The 18957-nt window shown below is 39.7% G+C and overlaps 1 protein-coding gene across 3 annotated transcripts; it reads right to left on the bottom strand.

Annotated features, from left to right (window-relative positions):
- Window positions 1-1381: 1381 nt before the first annotated feature.
- Window positions 1382-18389, bottom strand: LOC121510865 (myocardial zonula adherens protein). Of its 3 annotated transcripts, none has more exons than XM_041789189.1 (14): window positions 17910-18389; window positions 17085-17165; window positions 10331-10417; window positions 9409-9573; window positions 9183-9275; window positions 8974-9087; window positions 8748-8900; window positions 8334-8459; window positions 7995-8123; window positions 7814-7908; window positions 5227-5332; window positions 4502-4585; window positions 4172-4233; window positions 1382-4068 (listed from the first exon to the last, which is right to left on the bottom strand). In XM_041789189.1, exons 1-14 carry the CDS (start codon window positions 17985-17987, stop codon window positions 3366-3368), a joined length of 2076 nt encoding a protein of 691 aa, XP_041645123.1. In that variant the 5' UTR covers window positions 17988-18389; the 3' UTR covers window positions 1382-3365. The 3 variants fall into 3 exon arrangements, with proteins under 3 accessions (XP_041645123.1, XP_041645131.1, XP_041645115.1); XM_041789197.1 differs by having other exon boundaries at window positions 1382-3567; window positions 4172-4278; XM_041789181.1 differs by having other exon boundaries at window positions 4172-4278.
- Window positions 18390-18957: the final 568 nt, after the last annotated feature.

Genomic DNA, 18957 nt, shown 5'->3' on the forward strand with positions numbered 1-18957 from the left:
TTAGCTCCAACGTCCCCTACTGTACAGGGGGTGTAATAGACTTACTTTTCCCAGTCGCAAAAGGTTATTTGCTGCCCCCTGTAGGTCGAAAACGGTTGTCACCACACTTTTTAGATGACCAAAAGCCGTCTGTGAACCCTAGCAGTGTCTTTCTTCTTTGTTACCAGTGCAGTCAGCGTGATCGAGCCTCTCAGTGTCAGGTTTTCCATTACAGCATTCTAACATCCCTACCGGATGTGTCCTAAAACCCCTGCGCCAATTTATATCTCACTCCTCTCACTGAACAATGTCCCAACTTCCACCAGCTGTGTCCTTTCAGTCCCCCTCAGTTCAAAATCACCTCCACGTTTGGCTGCAGCTGCACAAATTGAATAGCTACACTTCAGTGGATTTATACTTTCTCTTTTTCCCAACAACATAGTTTTCTTTGATATACTGTGGTACAGATTTTGTTAAGGGTCCAAAACTCACATGATATTGACCAACACTGAAGGTTTCCTGTAATTCTGCAGTTTTCTCCACATGAACCCTTAACCTCTCTCTTAACCAAAATCCCATAGACAGGTGTTAGTTTTACCCAATGGAACCAGAAACGCTGGTCTACATGTACTTAATAAAATCACCTAATGCACATCTCAGCAGGCGGGAAATTAACACCCACCACTAGCCAAATGCAGGTACTTTTGAGTAGACCTGCCCACAAAAAGTGCTGGACCTCTGTGAAACTCAGATGTGATTCATTGATGATATCAATGTATGAATTGGATCAGTAACAATAGTGCTGGCATCCCCTCTAACAATTATGTGCTTTTGGAGCTAAAAGTCAAGATTTTATTGGGTTCTGATGTTGAAAATATTATTTTGTGCTAATTTCAACCCCTTTCCACCTCTTGAAACTGCACCGTATCTGCTGAAGGTGTGTTTGAATCAATGTCTTTCTTGTCACAAGTCCCCAAAAAAATGACTGGTTAAAAAGTGGCACCATCCCACTGGGACTGAATCTTCAGAGCAAAGTCATTCACACTTGAAATTAATATTTTGTTTCACTGGGTGAAGTTTTTCTACTTGACACTGTATTGTAGGATGATTTGCTGCAGAAAAAGCAGCTTTGAACCAAATACTAGGAAAAAAGTCCCCAAAAATATGGTGCCAATGAGCTTTTGCATCTTATCAAGAACTTTATGTTGTGATTAGTGTGTATGTGAGATATATATGTGAGATTATACAGTTTAATGACAAGAAAAGGAAGACAAATGAACAAATTCAGATATTCTTCTATGTGTTTCCTATTCTGGTTTTTAGAATAAGGCTGTAAAATATGTCTGTGTGGTCATCTTTAGACACAATGAGGATGTCTGGTTAATTATACAGTAAAGTTTTTATTATCCAAACACACTCTGGCCTCTTGATATGTATCGTCAAGGAAAAGGCACTTCATAGAGTTTTCAAACACAGTTGTGGCAGTTCAGAGACAGCTGGATAATACTCAAGTGCCTGTGGCTCAGGAATGGCAGTCACCTTAATCAGGTTGATTAATATCTTTAAAGTAATTGGACAGTTCTATCAATAGAAGAGAAATGTACTTCATTACGTGATATCATGTAACCCTGTCGCCAGTTTAAAGAGAACCATTTCTACCACCAGGATCAGACTGAAGGCTGTCCATAAAGGCACAATGCATATTAATAAATATTTTGTACATAATGTGACAATAAGAAAATAGTTTTCATTTAATTTGTACAGAGCCAGTATAAAATGATAGGAAAATACACACAATAACCTAAACCTTCATACAAAACTGGAGCAATACAAGTAGGCTACATTCATTGTAAACAAAACAAACATCCTTCAAAACATTTTTCACAATTTTTTTTACAGATCAGAAGATTATTTACACCCTTGCAAAGCATTAGCGTTAATAGTGCCGTGTGCAAACATAGGCTGAAAACCTATAAAGACTTATTACATGATCCAGGGTCGTATTCTTCATTGTATGGTCAACTTCAAAAAGTCAGCTTTGGATTGATTCAAAATAAACAACAATAAAATAGCAAACACTCAACAGGGAAAATTAGACTGAGTGTTTAAGTAACTGCTTGATATTTTTGGATTTTCGTTCATATTTTTGTTCGAAAAGTTTAAAGAGATGTTCATAAAAGAGAAGCCCTGAGCAGACATGCATCAATCCATTTTTATTAAAATCATTTTTTGTGATACTAACTGATTTTCTGGTTTATTTATCTAGTTATCTGAAGAAAAATGACTCTGACTTTCTTATTGGAAAATGGAGTTGTTATCACAGGAAATTAGTGTTATCCTGAGATAATGATATAAACAGTTCAGGACCTTAAGAAAGCAAACGTACCACACTCATGAACACATGAAAGTGTTGTACAATAAAATGTCCAGATGTATTAACTCTCAAGCAACTTCCAAGTAAAAAAGAGCAAACTTTTTTGTTTTTTTTCCCTCCTAGTGGAGCATTGGATGGTAGATTAAGGTCTGCTAAGCTAACAGATGGTTGAGCTGAGCTTAGCGCAAAGACTGAAACAAGGGAAACCCACTTGCTTTAAACAACTTCCTACTTGAAAATAGTATGGTAGATTATTTCTTTGTTGTAACAATGCTTCTTAGCAATAAATCTTAAGTTATTGGCCTGTTTATTTCCCTTGTAATAGGTAGCACATTTGTAAGGTACATGCATTTGTGGGATGAGCAGCAGAGCTGAGTATAAGAGTGGCACCCATGAAAAAATTTGCCAAATCTGCTCTGCCAAATATCTTATGTTGCTGTTACTATTGACTCTTGTTTTGAGCTTCTGGTACCCCCGGTGCCTGATTGGCACAGGATTTACCAGAGTCTACCTCGTGAATTTGGGAGTGAAAAGGAACTGTATAAAATACATTGCCAAGAAGCATTGTTACAACAAAGAAATAATAATAATAATAATAATAATAATATCTTGAATTTATATAGCGCCTTTCAAGAAACCCAAGGACGCTTTACAGGAAATAATCTACCAAACACATTATTTGTTTGATGAATTAAATCTAAGTGTAAAAACCACAATTCACTTTTTTACAGGGTTTAAATTACTCGCTAGTTCTCACAGTCTAATCTGGGAAGTGACCACTCCCAGGTTAGAAATAGTCCTAAGGGTAACCAAATGTAAAAGAGAACCGCTGTTTGTGTCTTTTACAGATTTAACAAATTAAATTCAACATGTATATTTGTGAGGTTTTTAAGTTGTTAGAGCAAAGCTAACCTTTTGTTAAATTAGCTAATTATTTCCATCACTAATGAAAGCTCTATGACATCTCCACTGGAACGTGCATTCCCAAAAACATCTTAATATTGCTCTGAGCTCACTCTATGTTAATCTTTGCTGTTATTTCCATGAGTTTCATGAATGGCGTGTAAGCCTGAGGTGCTCTTGATCTTGGCTGAGGAGAGGAGGAAGGTGAGGTGGATTCCCCTGGACCTGTTCTAGTGTTTGTGTCTGTCTCTCCATCCACTTCATCTCTGGACTGGACTGCACCCTCACCAGGCTCAGACTCAGACTCAGACCTGTGGGTGTAGGGGAATGTCCCACTTGTTACTGTAGGGTTGGACTGTAGAAAGCGGCTGTACTCGACAGGAGAGTACCTCAGTAAACTGGACTCCAGCCTGCTGGGCGGAGGGTTACTAGACCTGAACGTCCTGGGTTTGATGGGTGATGTAAGGTAGAGAGATGGATGTTGAATAGGAGGTGAATGGGATGGAGGATCTATGGAGGATGGTGAGAGATCAGGGGGTGAGGGTTGTGTGGGAGATGTCGTAGATGGAGGTTGAGGTTGTGATGAGGGTTTTGGTAGAGATGGTGATGAAGGCTTTGGTAGAGATGGTGGTGGTGAGAGCTGATTAGGAGATGAAGGATGGGTAGGTGATGAGGGTGGAGATGGAGCTTCGGTTAGTGATGGAAGTTTCAAAGGTGGTGGAGGGTGAGCAGGTGGAGGGTGATTTATGGGATAGAGATGGGATGGTTCGCTCTGAACAGGAGGCTCAACATCATGCCTTTGTGCTTCACGTCTGCAGATTCACATTGAGACATCAGAGGGATGAAACGCCTCAAAAACAAAGCACCAAATATCACAGTATTCTGCTAGCGTGTGTCCCCATCTCTGCTTCTTACCTGGGGGGCAGATCGCAGCCTAATCCTATCTCCCTGGTTTCCAAAACATCTCTCGGCCTATTCTGTGTGGACATAAAATACTTCAGCTTGTCTTCTAATTCATTATTCTAGGAAAAGGAAAGATGAAACAACAGTGTCAGGTCAGATACATGCAAAGTGATTCGATAGGTGCAGTGACACAAGGAAACCACACAGACATCATTGAAAGCACAGGTGATTCAGCAGTCAGCAACCCAAGGATCTTCAACTCTAGCCATGCAATAGACCACACCACACCATGAAATAAAAAAAAATGCAGTGAAAAGCACACAGCTGATTTATTTGTCTTACCTCACACTCCACAATTGCTATTCTGTCCAGTAGCTCTGAGATGAACATATCCTTCTGAGCGACCTGAGACCGCAGAGAGCCGACCTTCACAGATTTTAAAAAGACAACACTGAATTACATGGATAGGAATATTTTACTTCTGCACAGTTTATTAAAGCCAAGTGGTAAAATTGGTAAAAAGTACTGTCTGTAATCTCTTATTACTTTGAAGAAAAAGCAAAACACAAAAGCAATCAACTAAAGTGCTCAGTTCAGTCCCAGTCCACTCCAAACTGAAGTCTATTTACCATCCCTAATGTTCATTTTCTAACCCTGTAGAGCACTTTAGATTGGCCTGTATGAGTTGTGCTTTATAAATAAACTCCTTGCCTTCTTAGTCATGATGGAAGCTGTATATATACAACAAAACTTCTCTGTGGGAAAAAGTGAGTTACAAACTCACAGAGAACATCCATAGCTCTAATAATGCTCTTTAATCACTAAACCCTTAAACCCTAGATTACATGTATGAATCTTAACCTTTAAGCTAACAGCAAAACACCACACCCTTTATTCACTCTACGTCATATGAAGTTTTATATCCCCTGTGTGCACTGCATTCGTCCATACTCAGACTTGTAAACAAACTTAAGAAATCTCATGCTTTTCAGCCACACCCAGTATCAAAACACAAGCAGAACAGAGAGCTAAATGGGTTTTAAAAGAGAACAATAAATTCTGTTTACCTCTTCAATCATTCCTTTGACTTTTCTTTGCTGGCAGAACACCATGTCATTCAAGTGTTTGATCCTCTCACGGAGATCCACAGCCTCAGCCTGGAGCTCTTTGGACCTAAACAAGACCAGCATGCAGTTCAACACTGTCACAGGTACTGTATGAATCTATGCTTTTGTATTATGTGGGAATGGACAGCCAGGTCAGATGCTTTCCAGATCAGGGATTATAGACTTTAGACAGGGAGAAAGGACTGAAACACACAGATCTATTTGCAACTTTCATGAACAGGTAAATGGTACAAGTGCTGATCAACTATGTAACAAAACTGACACTTTTTATGCTTCCACACCAGCAACATCTGAGGCCAGAGGGATCGTGTTTTCTGGCTGTCATGGACATTCTTGTAAATATATCTCCAAAATGCTTTGAAAGATTCTCTTCAGACTTTTCAAAAAATTTCATTCCAACTCAAGAATGAACTGATAAGATTCTGGAGGTCAAACGTCAATGTCAAGGGCTCATGTGCACCCCTTACTTGTAAATATCAAATTCTGTCATAGTTCAGCAATATCTCAAAAACACCTAAGGAATTTCTCAGGACAACCTGTCCGCAGATCATCCATTTCTGATGGCCGCTCTCATAGACCTTTCATTAAAGACACTGTATTTCTAAAAATAGATATACACACTAAAACTTTAGATATAAATTGGATTAAACTTCTGTTTAGGGTTAAGGTGAGGGTTAGGACACAAAATAGTTAAAGGTATAAACTTGTCATGCAAAAACTGATTACAAAATATAGAATACAGACAAGTAAACAGTCTGCTAACAGGAAAAAAAGTTGTCCTCCATGAAAATATTCCAAAGCAGTCAGCATAGCTTACACGGCTACACTAGCTGTGTAAGCCATGTAGCTAACACAGTTACATTGCTAAAGTCGGGTATACGCTGTGCCATTTCAAGCCGACCATATGACAGTAATGGCAGAATGTAATCTCATACTGTGTGACTGAATCGTTTACGAAGCACGACCATCGCGCACAAGTTGTGTGGTTACACTGACGGTCGTGCACGACCTGAGTGCTCACACTGCGCGACTGAAGTTGCACTGTGACAGAAACCAGCAGAGTTTCCTTTTTAAAAAGTCTCACACACTGAGAGTGAAGTGTTGCCAGTCATATGCTCTCTCTCGCCCCTCTATCTCTACCACCTTCTCTTTCTCTCTCTCGTGCTCTCCCTCTCTCTCCCTCTGTCTCACACACACAAACGGCATCACCATCCGTGCCAGCTGCAGGTCGGCGGATAGGAATATTTCCTGCTCATTTATTACCTTTATCATAGCGGGCCTGCATCAGAAAATCATTCTAGCTGTTGTCATGGTAATTTAGGACGTTGTCTGACAGTTTACAAAGGAAAACAATCCCCCAAAGTTATTTATTCTGCTTGCGTTTCTGCTCTCACAGTAAAGTGTCTGATATGTATGACCAAAATATCAAACATGCCAGAAATCCTTCCGACCAGTCAGGAGCAGGTTGTGGGGTTGTAGTTAGGCTGTGGTCGGCTGTCGTACGCCCCTGTACAAAGCACAACAAATGCTGCCCGATCTGACTGAAAGTCGCTGAACTTCAGAGCGAATCGTGCGACTCAAAATTTGTGGCTGAATCACAGGAAAATCACACAGTGTACACCCAGCTTAACGTAGCTCAAGCTAAGCTCACAAAGCAGCTATGTAAGCCCCGATCTACATCATTTGTGCAGCTAAGTTAGCTTTAGCTGAGTTGGCTAAAGCTCAAATTGATAAAGCTAACTCAGCTATGGATAGATAGCTATGAGCTATGTGGCTAATGTAGCTACATAGTTAATGTAGCTAAAGCTAAGCTCATAAAGCATCCATGCAAATCATGTAGATATATTACTTACATAGTTATGGTAGCTTTAGTTTCTTTTTCCGAAAGCTCACATTGCTTAAACCAACTCAGCTACATTGGCTTATGTAGAAACAATAACTACTTAGCTAGTGTAGCTATGTTAGCTAACAAAGCTAAAGTGAGCCACCAGGGAAAATAACTACTTCTAAAATGGATCTATGCATAATTTAATCCTGATTAGACAGCTGACCGTTTTCTCAGTTTAATTCATAAAATGTTTCTTAGTCTGTTATGTTCAAAATGTAGTTATTTCATCAATGCAACTGCCAGACTTTGTTTATTGAATAAAGTTGAATTAGAAAAACATATAAAACTGGAAATGCGTTACACCGGCAAATTATGGCCTTTGCTTTCTAGAATATAAACAATACTGACCCACCACTGTACTTTTACTGTCCAATGATTTGATACCTAGAGGAGGCATGACTATGAGACACTAGTTCAAACTAGAACAATGAAAGTCCTTATACAATCTTTTTCAAAGCTTTCTATTCAATCAGGTAGATGGGTAGACATAAACTTTATTAATCCTGGGGGGAAGTCAAGAATAAAGAACTTAACATATTCGGGTAAAACTCCTTAACAACCCATATAAGTAAACTCAGTGTAATAATAAAGACTGATGGGTAGATAAAAGCTGCAAAAATGTAGACATCCTTCTTGTACCTCTTGACTACTGTAGCATCTGTTTTGTCTGTTAGCTCCAACAAGCGGAGACGCTGCTCACAGTCTTGCAGCTTCTGGTTGAGATGACTCTTTTCCTATAAATGCAATGACCGTTTATTACTAGCAAGGAATGTAGCTGGAATACAGAATGTAGCTTTATTGTGTAAAAATACTGCTTTACCTTTCCCATGCAGTCTAATAGTCGCTCCACTTCAAGGATCCTCTTGTCCCTCTCAGCAATCTTAGCCTCTGCAATTTTGATGTTCTTCTCTGCCTCCTCTAATCGCCTGATGTACTCGTCCAGTTGTGCCTGAGTAACAGAAATGTGTTTGAATGCTTCTTAAATGGCTAATCGAGTTCATCATCTTCTCTCAAGCTACATCATAATCCCTGCAAAGGGTGTCACATCTAAAAACATTCAAAACGTCATCCAACAATAACCTTGTGACTCCAGGTTTCAGTGTTTAGGCTTTGTTATACAGTGGTGAGACTTTGTGAATAAGAAGAAAAGAATGCAGACCTGTAGGTTTTCAATTTCCTCCCTGTGTTTCCGTTGTTCCTCCTGAAGTTTTTCCTCATACTCGCGCTGTAGCTTTGCTGAAAGCTCCTGCAGAGCCTGAGTGCTGGCCTCCCGTGCAGACTCCACCTGGATGGTTCACAGCAAAGCAGAAATAATAAACTTTTGCTTGGCTGATTATTCTATTTTGATACCAGATAAACAGATGCAGCTGATGTTTTGTCTGGTAAAAACAATTCCATAAAATCTGAATTACTTTCCCTCTTTTCTTTTCATTCCTTAACAGAAAATGGAGCAACTACACATGTCATTTAAGGTCTTGACTGTGACTTGGAGGAATAAAACCTTTACCTTTAATGTTTTCATAGTTTTTGTTACGTAAGGGTGTGTGAGTGTATACATAGAAAGATGAATCACCTGCAGTCTCAAAGTCTCGTTCTCAGCCTGTGCAGCTGCCAGCTCCCTCTCCCTGTCTCTGAGTTTCTCTTGTGCTTTATCATAAGTGCTCCGCAAATTCTTCACCTCATCCCTCTTGTCCACTCTGCTCTGGCAGTTCTCCAGAAGGGATTTCTGCAAAGGAAAAGGAAACATTTGACTTCCTCTCATGAAGATCATTGAGGGTCTACTGAGATTGATTTGTTACCTGCAGGCCGATGTTTGCAGATATGAGCGAGTTGTTCATCTGATCAAAGCTCTCCATGGCCTGCGTCCGGATCCTCACCTCTGACTCTAGGCTCCTCCGATGGGCATTAGCAGCCTGAAGACACAAATGGAGACAAGCTGCATGTTCATTCTACTCACAGCCTGCAGTTTGATGATGGGGATTTGACTGGTCATATGGTATTACATTACCCTGATTTCCTGTGAGAGCTTCTGCATTGATTGCTGCATTCCTCCGAACTGCCCATACATCCTCTCTCTCACCTTCTCCAGAGAATCTCTCACCTATAAACACACATACATTATCCTCACAAAATACAGTTATTACTTCTTCAAAATACAGAAAACACCATACAAAATAAAGATATTAGCCCCACAAAACAATGAAGTGTTGACCTGAGGCCATGTTTGCACTCACCTCCCGGATGTATCTCATCTCATCCTGAAGGTGACTGACTGTCCACTCCCGCGCCATCACCTCCTGCTGTCTGTCCGAGCCCGTCCTCTGCACGATCCCATACACTTTGGGTCCATGATGCTGCAGCGAGGTCTCTGGCGCCCCATTGGTCATGTCCCCGAGGTGCTGAGGGAGACAGGATCAACTGCGGTCAGGTTACCATAGCCAGTATGCACTCAGGCTGACTTATACTGGCACTGTGTTTGTGTATCTGCTTCTTCGTTTCATCATGCACACTCTCAAGTACGTCACACGTGTTTGTGAGCGGATGATATGCCTGCATATGTGCACTTTATAGGGCATTTCCAGCATTGCTGCTACTGCTGACCTCTGGAAACAAGAGGCTGGGAACACACAGTTAAAAAAAAGGTGCAGGGTGTATTGATGGTGTCATGTTTCTGCAACCCAGTACATGAGCTGCTGCCGTTTGTGCCTTTTGTATCTCTAGAAAAGAGATGCAGAGCAGCAGAGAAGAAGGGCAGCACTTGAAACAATAAAGGAGCTAAATAACAAATGACAAAAACAGTCATGGGTGCAGATAAATTACAGCTGTGAAGCTATGGGATTCAATTCCTATAAATATTTCAAGACCAGAGTCTGCTGGGCAAATGTTTAATTTGAATATAACACATATTCATTTTAGGGCTGCAGGTAATCCTTGATTAACTTTATGTATAGAAATACTTGTATATACATATGACAGCAGGTTTAGACCATTTATTTTTGTCACCTACAGGCATCTGCTCATGCTGAATATCTATGGATACATTATTAATGATAGCCTGAAGGTGCATGCACACAAACATGTTATACAGAGGGGCATCAGAGAAACCCATGCTAACACTGCCATGCCTATTACTCATGTTGTGGATGCATGTGTTACCTGCTGAGGTGACTCCCTGCCAGCTGGCCTCTCTCTTTGGATCATCCCATTTTTCTTCTTCCAGGCCGCACTGACGTCCTTCTCCCCCTAAAGGACAGAAAAAAACGACATATATTCAAGATTGCAGTTGGAGATGCAAGTCATTTAATTTGCTTACTGACCATGGAGAGTTCAAGCAGCTAAAAAAACAGAGCTAGCATTTGGTGCTAACTTTTCTCAGAGTAGAAAACCTATAATCAGTGAAGACTCTGACACAGTAATACTCCCTTGTCTGTTATTGTTGAGGTTATATGCAGAAAAAGTGGGCTTCAGAAAGACAAGCTGAGAAACAAGATTTTGCTGTTTCACTAACATTTTTCAGATGTCTTTTTTTTGTGGATTTTCCCGTTATTCTGTTCTATTTATATACTTAAAGCCGCAGACATTTCTGATTTTTTTTTTATTTTAGATACTATACCTAGTGCTTAGAGTAGTTCCTTATGGCCAGCAATTGTGCTGCAAGAGGTCATGTACAACAATAAGGAGACACCCCCCCATTGAAGTATTTAATCACTACTGATTTTGTTGCTCTGATAATTTGTAAAAGGTGTGTAAAATGTGGACTATTAGATCGCTTTTCTCAAGGCCTACTTTATATCATTTATAATAAAAAAAAACAAAACATCAAGAAATACTTGATTTAAGTCTAATGCGGTGATAAGACTCATTTGATTGATGATTTGGATGAGCCCCAAGGTTTTGGTTATCACAAATGCGCCACAGCTTTCAAGTCTGGGAAAATCTTACTGATATGCAAATGTAGTTCAGACTTACAACTTCTGTCCTAAAAACACACTTTAATGTTTAGGGTTTAACAAAGAAAAAGACTTCAGCTGAAGTAGATCTGTTGGTCCTGCCTAAAAACTCCACAAACTTGTTTTTACATGTGGACAATATTTACAGCTGATATATTTAAATATTAACAGGAAATGTTCTAATCTGCTGATACCAATATTTACCTTTTAAGACTAACATCTGCCAAGACAGTGTGACTGCAGACCGTTAATCTCTGACAGCCACTCTCATAGTCCATTCATCCAATACACCGTAGGCTATAATTCAAAACAGAAGTAATTTGCCAGTACAACATATTTCCAGTTTTCTATATATTTATATATTATTTTCATATTATTTATATATTAATATATTTACACATAAACAAAGTCTGGCTGTTACATTAATGAAATAACCACATTATAAAGATTACAGATGAAGCAACCCTTCATGGGGCACACAGATAGCCTAGTGGTCTAAGGCGCTACCCATGTATGCGGGCAGCCCAGGTTTTAATCTGGCCTGTGGCCCTTTACCGAATGTCTCTGTCCCATTTCCAACTCTATCCACTGTCCTCCTCTATAAAACAAAGGCATGAAAAGCCCCAAAAAATAAAATAAAGAAGCAACACTTCACAAATAAAACAGAGTAAAAGGTCAAACGTCTAATCCATGATTAAATAATAAATTAGATCCATTTTAGAAATGGTTACTCGAATGGTGACTCGCTTTAGCTTCGTTAACTCTAGCTGAAGCCAACATAGCTTTGCTAGCTATGTAATTAATATTGCTACATAAGCCAATGTAGCTCATTTAGTTTTAGCAACTTGAGCTTTAGCAAACATAGCTAAACTTAACATAGCTACGTTGATAACATACACATAGGCCCTTTGAGCTTAGCTTTAGCTACATTATTATGTTATCTATATTAGCTACATAGCTCCATTCTTTACATAGCTTACACAGTTAACATACATAACAGCTACATTAGAATGTTTTCATGGAGGACTACATTTTTTCCTGTAAGCAGACTGTTAACTTGGCTTTATTTGGCTTTTGTAATCAGGTTTCTTTTGGTATCTTAACCCTTAACCTAACCCTAAACGGAAATTTAATCCAATTCTATTTCAGTTTTTTTTTTTGTTGATTACGGTGTCTCAGATGAAATCTGCAGCCAAACCCCTTTCATATCTGCTGATACAGATACCATACTGATGATGCTATGCATCCCTAATATACATACATACATTTATACAAATACAGTCGTGTGCATAAGTTTTAGGTCTATAAGGTGCTAAAGGGAGATCAGAGTCTAGCTTGACACATGTTGACACAAGGTAACTCTTTTGTCCCAGCCTTTTCATCCCTGGTAATTTGCCTGGAGACCACTGGCAGTTTTAGGGCCCTTGGGACAGCCACAGCACAACCAGGGGCTCATTGCCTACTTCCTGCCCCAGGCTCTGTTAACTCACTACATACACCCCTGAATCTGCTTTAAAGGTGTGAACTTTGTTTAGTTTCTCAACAGATTGTTTTCCCATGCCCCTGGTAATGCAAGGACATCCAGAGCATGACTGAGGTCGTGTCAATCCTCCTTCCCACACGATGGTTCCCTCAGAATGCTTACTCACTACATCTATGTCTTACTTCTGCCTCAATTGTTGGCCTAAACATGCCTTAAATACCTGCACAATACTGTGAATGCATACTCATAAATACATACGTGCAAACATACATAAAAAACATACATACATACATACATACATACTTACATACATCCATGCATATTGTACATCCTAAACATGCAGTGAGTCCAGCTTACTAGTAGAAAGAGGCGTCAGTCTCAGCCTCTCACAGAGATAAGAGCGAGGAGAGACATGAACAAAGACATCTCTGTAGTCTCGTGGATGGAGCCCAGCCTCACATTTCTTCACCACTTCATCTACAGAGGACGTGCTGTTGAGAAACATTGGAGGCCCGCGCTCATAGGCGGATGTGAATTCCAGCAGACGGGAGGGAGGAACAGCTATCTTTATGTTTAAACAACACAGCAGCCTCCTCTTGTGAACACTCACCATAACAATGCCTCACAGGCTGCTTTGAATTTTACAATGACTATGTCTGAGCACACTGGAGGACAATGTTAACCTGCTTTTTGAAGCTGAAACAGTATTTAGATGAAGAAAACAGCAATAATTTGATAAGTGCCCTTTAAAAGCATCATGTGCTGCTTTAAAGTAAACTTGTGATGCTATCTAAGGCACTAGTTTGCAAAGAGTATATGTCAGCACATTGTCAAATATATTTGCTTGTTGCACATGAGTGTCACATGATTGCATTGTGATGGCTTAAACTGACTAGATTAGCTCCTTATTACTGACACAAACATTAAAGTTGTTCTTGAAATCACCACACAAAGGCCCTCTCAAGTCACTCATTTGGCTGAATCATGTTCACTTTGAAAAAACTTTCAGCCATTGTGCAGATGAAATCCAATGATGAAGGTGAAGAGACATCCATATGTGTGTCTAAGTCCTTTGTTTGTGTGTCATCTAGGCCAGAGTGATGGGTTGGATTGTGTCCATGATGTGTCAGGTTGCAGAACACACCCCTTCTAATTTCATGGTGAACAACCACTTTAACCAGTGCTCCTTCTGAGACAAAGTATCTCTGTCCGAGGAAGTTTCTGTCATTTCCTTCCTTCTTGATTAACTTTAGGTCAGCCCTTCCCCCTGTGTTGCTTTCACTACAGCATTACCATGATAAACGTTTAAAAAAAGAGACTGGCCTTTATTTGACCTTTCCTGCAGATGACTGAGATCTAAGATCAAAGATCAAACAAACGAGAAGGATTTTCTTATAAGTCATCGGCCCTAAAGGAAATTGAAGCTTAAACTGATGAAATAAAAAACTACCCTGTTACATCAGGCCTGTACAACACTGTGTCACTGTTGAGTGCTTTGCTGCTATTTGAATTGAATGTTTTGCAACAACAACAGCATTACATTTCCAAGCAATTTCAGCTGCACTTGCAAATAATACATAATGAGCAGGTGAAGAGGGCACGGACAAGTCAGTTCTTAACCTCTCGAAGTCTGATAATTCCCTTCAGTTTCCTCTTATATCCTCGTATGTCAGGGTATCGTTGAGTCTATTTCCAATCCAAATTTATTTATAAAGCACATTTAAAAACAACTAAATGCTGACCAAAGTGCTGTACAGTAAAAATTAAAAACAATAAAACAAACAATAAAACACAAACAATAAAACACAGACGCAGGACCAAAGTAGAAACGGGAGGACACAAATGAATCAATAAAAACAGAATGGATTAAAAAGCAAATCCTCAAACGGAGCCGAGCGCCAGGGAGTAAAAATGCATTTTTAAGTTTGATTTAAAGACATAATCGTTTAATTGGGCCACTTTTTAAATGATTTTCACCACTTTTTCTATCCATTTTTGCAACTTTTAACCCATTTTCACTACGTTTTTTGCCATGTTTGACAAATTTGTGCCCATACACTTTTAACCCATTTTGGTGGCCTTTTTTTTTTTTTTACCACTTTTAATCCATTTTTGCCACCTTTTTAGGACCATCTTCATCACTGTGAATCCACGTAAACCACTTTTTGCCACTAATAGAACATTCTTGTCAATTTTTGCAAATTTAATCCAATTTCTGCCAATTTTTGACTTTTTAACTTATATCCCAATGTCTTTTTTCCACTTTAAAACAAGTTTTGCCAGTAACTTCATTTCTAGACGCTTTTAACCCATTTTTGCCACTTTTCACCTAACTATTTATTTTTCCACTAAAGTTGTCACAGTTTCTTTTACTTAATTTTCTGGCATCCTGATATCTGACATCACGTCCTGAGTAGATTACTTCAGTGTGTCCATCCACATTGACAGCATCACCTAAAACAAAGGTCATTCTGTTTTAAGGAAAGGGTGTTGGGACCCCTCATTTTACTGGGCCCCAGAAAGCACTCCCCTTTATCTCCCCTTGTGGTTGGCCTTGACTGCCTTTCATTGCACAATAATAACTTTTTTAGTTTGTATTTGAGATAATTTCAGGACTGCACAATAACGTTAAATTTGATGCCAGCAGTGCTATATTTTACACAGCCCAATTTTAATAACATTTCATATGATTTATCCTGATATTTATTTCATGTCTTTGGAGAATTTTGAATCCTACATTAAAGAACTCTACATCTTTTGGTAGAACGTTTACTTACTGAGAGAAGAAAAGGACTGTTCATAGCAATCAGTTAAGAAGAAGCCAACACTAGCAGCTAGTTAGCTTAGTTTAGCTTAGCATAACTGTAAAAAGGACATAAACTAGTCTGACTCTGGCCAAAGAAATCACATTTTGTCAGTTAGCATCTATAAGCTAACTACAGATAGTCGCCAGTCAAAACAAGACTATTTCATGATGGCGGGATTGAACCTTCACCGCTGCATCATGTACATAATTATACATAATTTTTTTGCCCTTGACATAAGGGAGTTAATTATACAGTTTAATTTCTGTGCAGTAACCATGAAGCTACCACTAGCAGCCGATGGTTTATCATTAAAACTATAAACAAAAGAATATTTAGGCAGGCTCTGTCAAAAGCTAACACATTTTGTCTTTAAGCTAACTACCAGCTCATTGCTATCTCTCAGAGCACTGTAGTCATTTTATTCATGCTTTTAGGACTAAAAAACCCCAATACCATAACATCATAATAAATAAGGCAGATTTTGCTGCCTTTGAATAGACATGAGTTGGCATTGTTTCTATATTTTATTCTAAGATAAGCTAACAGTTAGCTCCTCTTTATCATGAACACAAACAAAAGTGTTATTCAGCTCTATGGCTCATATGAAAACTACTTTTAATGTTCCTTTATCTACTGTTAATTTTCACTCTTCTGTTTTCCATACAGTTATTGATTTTGCTTGATATTGCCTGTGAAAACTATCATTTAGCTGACATGCTAATGTCTGCACAAAGGCAAAATGCTGCAAAGTCTCAGAGGTGGAGAGTTAGCACCCTCACTAGACACACAAAAAGTACACGTCATCAAGCACATGTGTGTCCCTCTACACTCTGTGATCACTTTTGACCCGACTGTCCTCAGTTCCAATAGTCACGGTCACACCCTCCCAAAGAGAAACACAGTCTGAGATTACAGCAGCGGCTTGCTTTCAGTGTGTGGAGTTGTGGTGATTGGACGAGCACGGTAATACTTGGCCAAGGTTCATAAAGAAAACACACCACCCTGTTTCTGTAAGGGTTCTGTACTTTACATGGAGAAGAAGGCTGATAATAATGTGCCAACAATAAGTTACATCCAGTTCTTCTCACTGTCAAACTCTGAACTAGATATCCTGAGCACAAACAAAGAGCCACCTACAGCAAACACCCACACAGCCTGCAGCATTTATGCTACCCAAAGTCACAAAATACACACAATTAATAGAGTAATTCAATAAGCAAATCCAGATCTGCTCTCAGTGCTTGAGCTCTGTCAGCTCTTTCGTGTCCCAGGTATCAAATATATTGTCTCTACAGTGAAAGTATTCAAAATATTCTCCGTTGTATGAAGTAGATTTACAATACAGAGTCAGGGTTGAGCTTTGAAGTAAATGTAAAACAGCTGTGCACACATTATCACACACACCCTCCTGTCATGATTGTATAACTGATCTAGATGATAAAACACATACATCTCAGTGTCTCCATCATTTTTCTCATTCTTGTCTTAAATGATAACTGAATTCAATCTTATCCTTTAGTATAGAGCAGGATTTAGTGTGTGGTTGTATATTTAATATTTTTGGTGGTTCATTTTGTCAAAAGGTTTAATCTAAGTCAATAATATGGCTGCCAACTGAGACTTGAAGCACAGTTAATCTTTTGAATTTAAATAGGAGACATAGCACTCACTGTGTCTGAGTTTGTGGTTTTGGCCTCCTTGTTTCCATTATCACCGGCGTGTAGCGTTAACCTGAGGCGCCTGATCCTCCTCTGAAAAAGACAAACAGACAAAAGGCAAATAAATGATGTTCTGCACGCAAATCATTTGATGCATTATGTCACCTGGAGCAAAGATAGGAGAGCAGACTGAAAATAAAACTCAGGAATAAAACTGTTGACACATGGCACAGACCTGAACGGCCCACCACCTCAGGTTTATTTATAGACAACAGAACTACAAACAAAGTTTATGTAAATGCTGTGAAACTGTGCTACACTGATGCATGGGACGTAATGTTGACACCACAGTGACCACTTTGTTTGGCCATGTTGTGCACCAAAATTTTGAATAAGTCTTTATTTAAGGTAGTATCCCAAGAATCTGCAGAAGTTGCACCATAGAGGGATACTTTTTCTTGACCATAATGTCTCTTTTCTTCAGCAGAAAACAATGGGAATATATTTAAAGCTGTAGTAGACAGGCATGTTTAATCAGAGAGCTGTTCAAATAATCATGACAGCCCTGCCTCCTGCACAATCAGCTCCCATTACATGATCCTGTGAGTGAACACATCCTCTGACAAACATGAACTTTCACATGATCAGAGAGCAGAAAAAGTTAGCAAGCACTCCGAAACGTCAGCTCTCTGCAGGCAGACAAGAAACAAGTGGTTACAGAGTTAGAAGGGTCACAAAGAGGGAGGGAAAAACACTGGGCTGTTTGAGAAACAATGCAGAGAAGAGAGAGAGAAAAGGGGAGAGTTTCAGCGCCTTGGTATCTCTGGGACTTCTTACCTCACTTGAAGACTCTGGAGAGTCATCTGTGGTTGTGGTGGTGGTGGAAACAGTTCGTCCTGAGCCGTAGCGAAGCATGTCTCCTCTTCTGTCCACAACTCGCCTGTCTTCCTCTCCCTCTCTGGACCACCTCCCACCCTTCCTCTCACTCTCCTTCCTGAGTTCTGCTTAAACTCTCAGATCGACCATCTGCCCCCAGCTCCAGCCAGGGGAGAGAGGAGGGAAATTCCACTCTGTCAAGCCTTGCTGCTGCTTCTGCTGGTGTTAGAGGGGGTGTTAGGAGTCCACAGGGCCCCTCTCAGTCAGGTACCATCCAGTGTCACACTCAGAAACACAAACACAAATATGTCATTGTCTTAATTCCAGCCAGACTGCTTCTATATCCACCTGACTGACAGGCTGTTCTCTCTCTGACTCCCTCTCTGTGCCTTTCTGAGTTCCCATCAGACCTGTCTGGCCACATTTCAGCCTCCTCCCTGCTCCGTGCCTCCTGCTCTGAGTGCTGTACTTTCACAGGGCGGGTCCTCCTCCCCGGGCAGGGACAGGTGGAGCTGCTTATCTACAGGAGCGGCTCATAGGAGGAGCTGGGCTCACTTTTCACTTACAGCCAAATGGTTGGAAAAAATAAACTTTTTATGCATGCAAAATCCTGATAATGCTTTAAATAGTGGAGAAAACATACATTCAAAAACAGTGTCAGTATATTTAATGGATTTTCCAGAAAATACACTCTGCATAGATGTACGCTCTTATACCAAAAAGAGTGCATTTATTTGACATCACCATGTTAAACTTATTTAATGACATCTCTCATTAAAATAGTTGCTAAATTTATTTAGCAACTATAGGCCAAAATATGCCAAAATCTAATCTATCTAAGTCCTGTTTGCATTTCACTAAATCAACTCTTATGATCTAATGAATGAGGATAATAAGGTTATGCCTTATTTAATGACAATGCAACCCTTTTAGCTAATCACCTGACAGCTCCTGCAGGCCTTGTTCAAAAGCATAACATCCATTTTCCTCAGAGGTCTGGAAGCTTTAA

Source organism: Cheilinus undulatus, linkage group 1 (genome assembly GCF_018320785.1).
Source record: "Cheilinus undulatus linkage group 1, ASM1832078v1, whole genome shotgun sequence".
In the NCBI taxonomy this organism is placed as follows: Eukaryota; Metazoa; Chordata; class Actinopteri; order Labriformes; family Labridae; genus Cheilinus; species Cheilinus undulatus.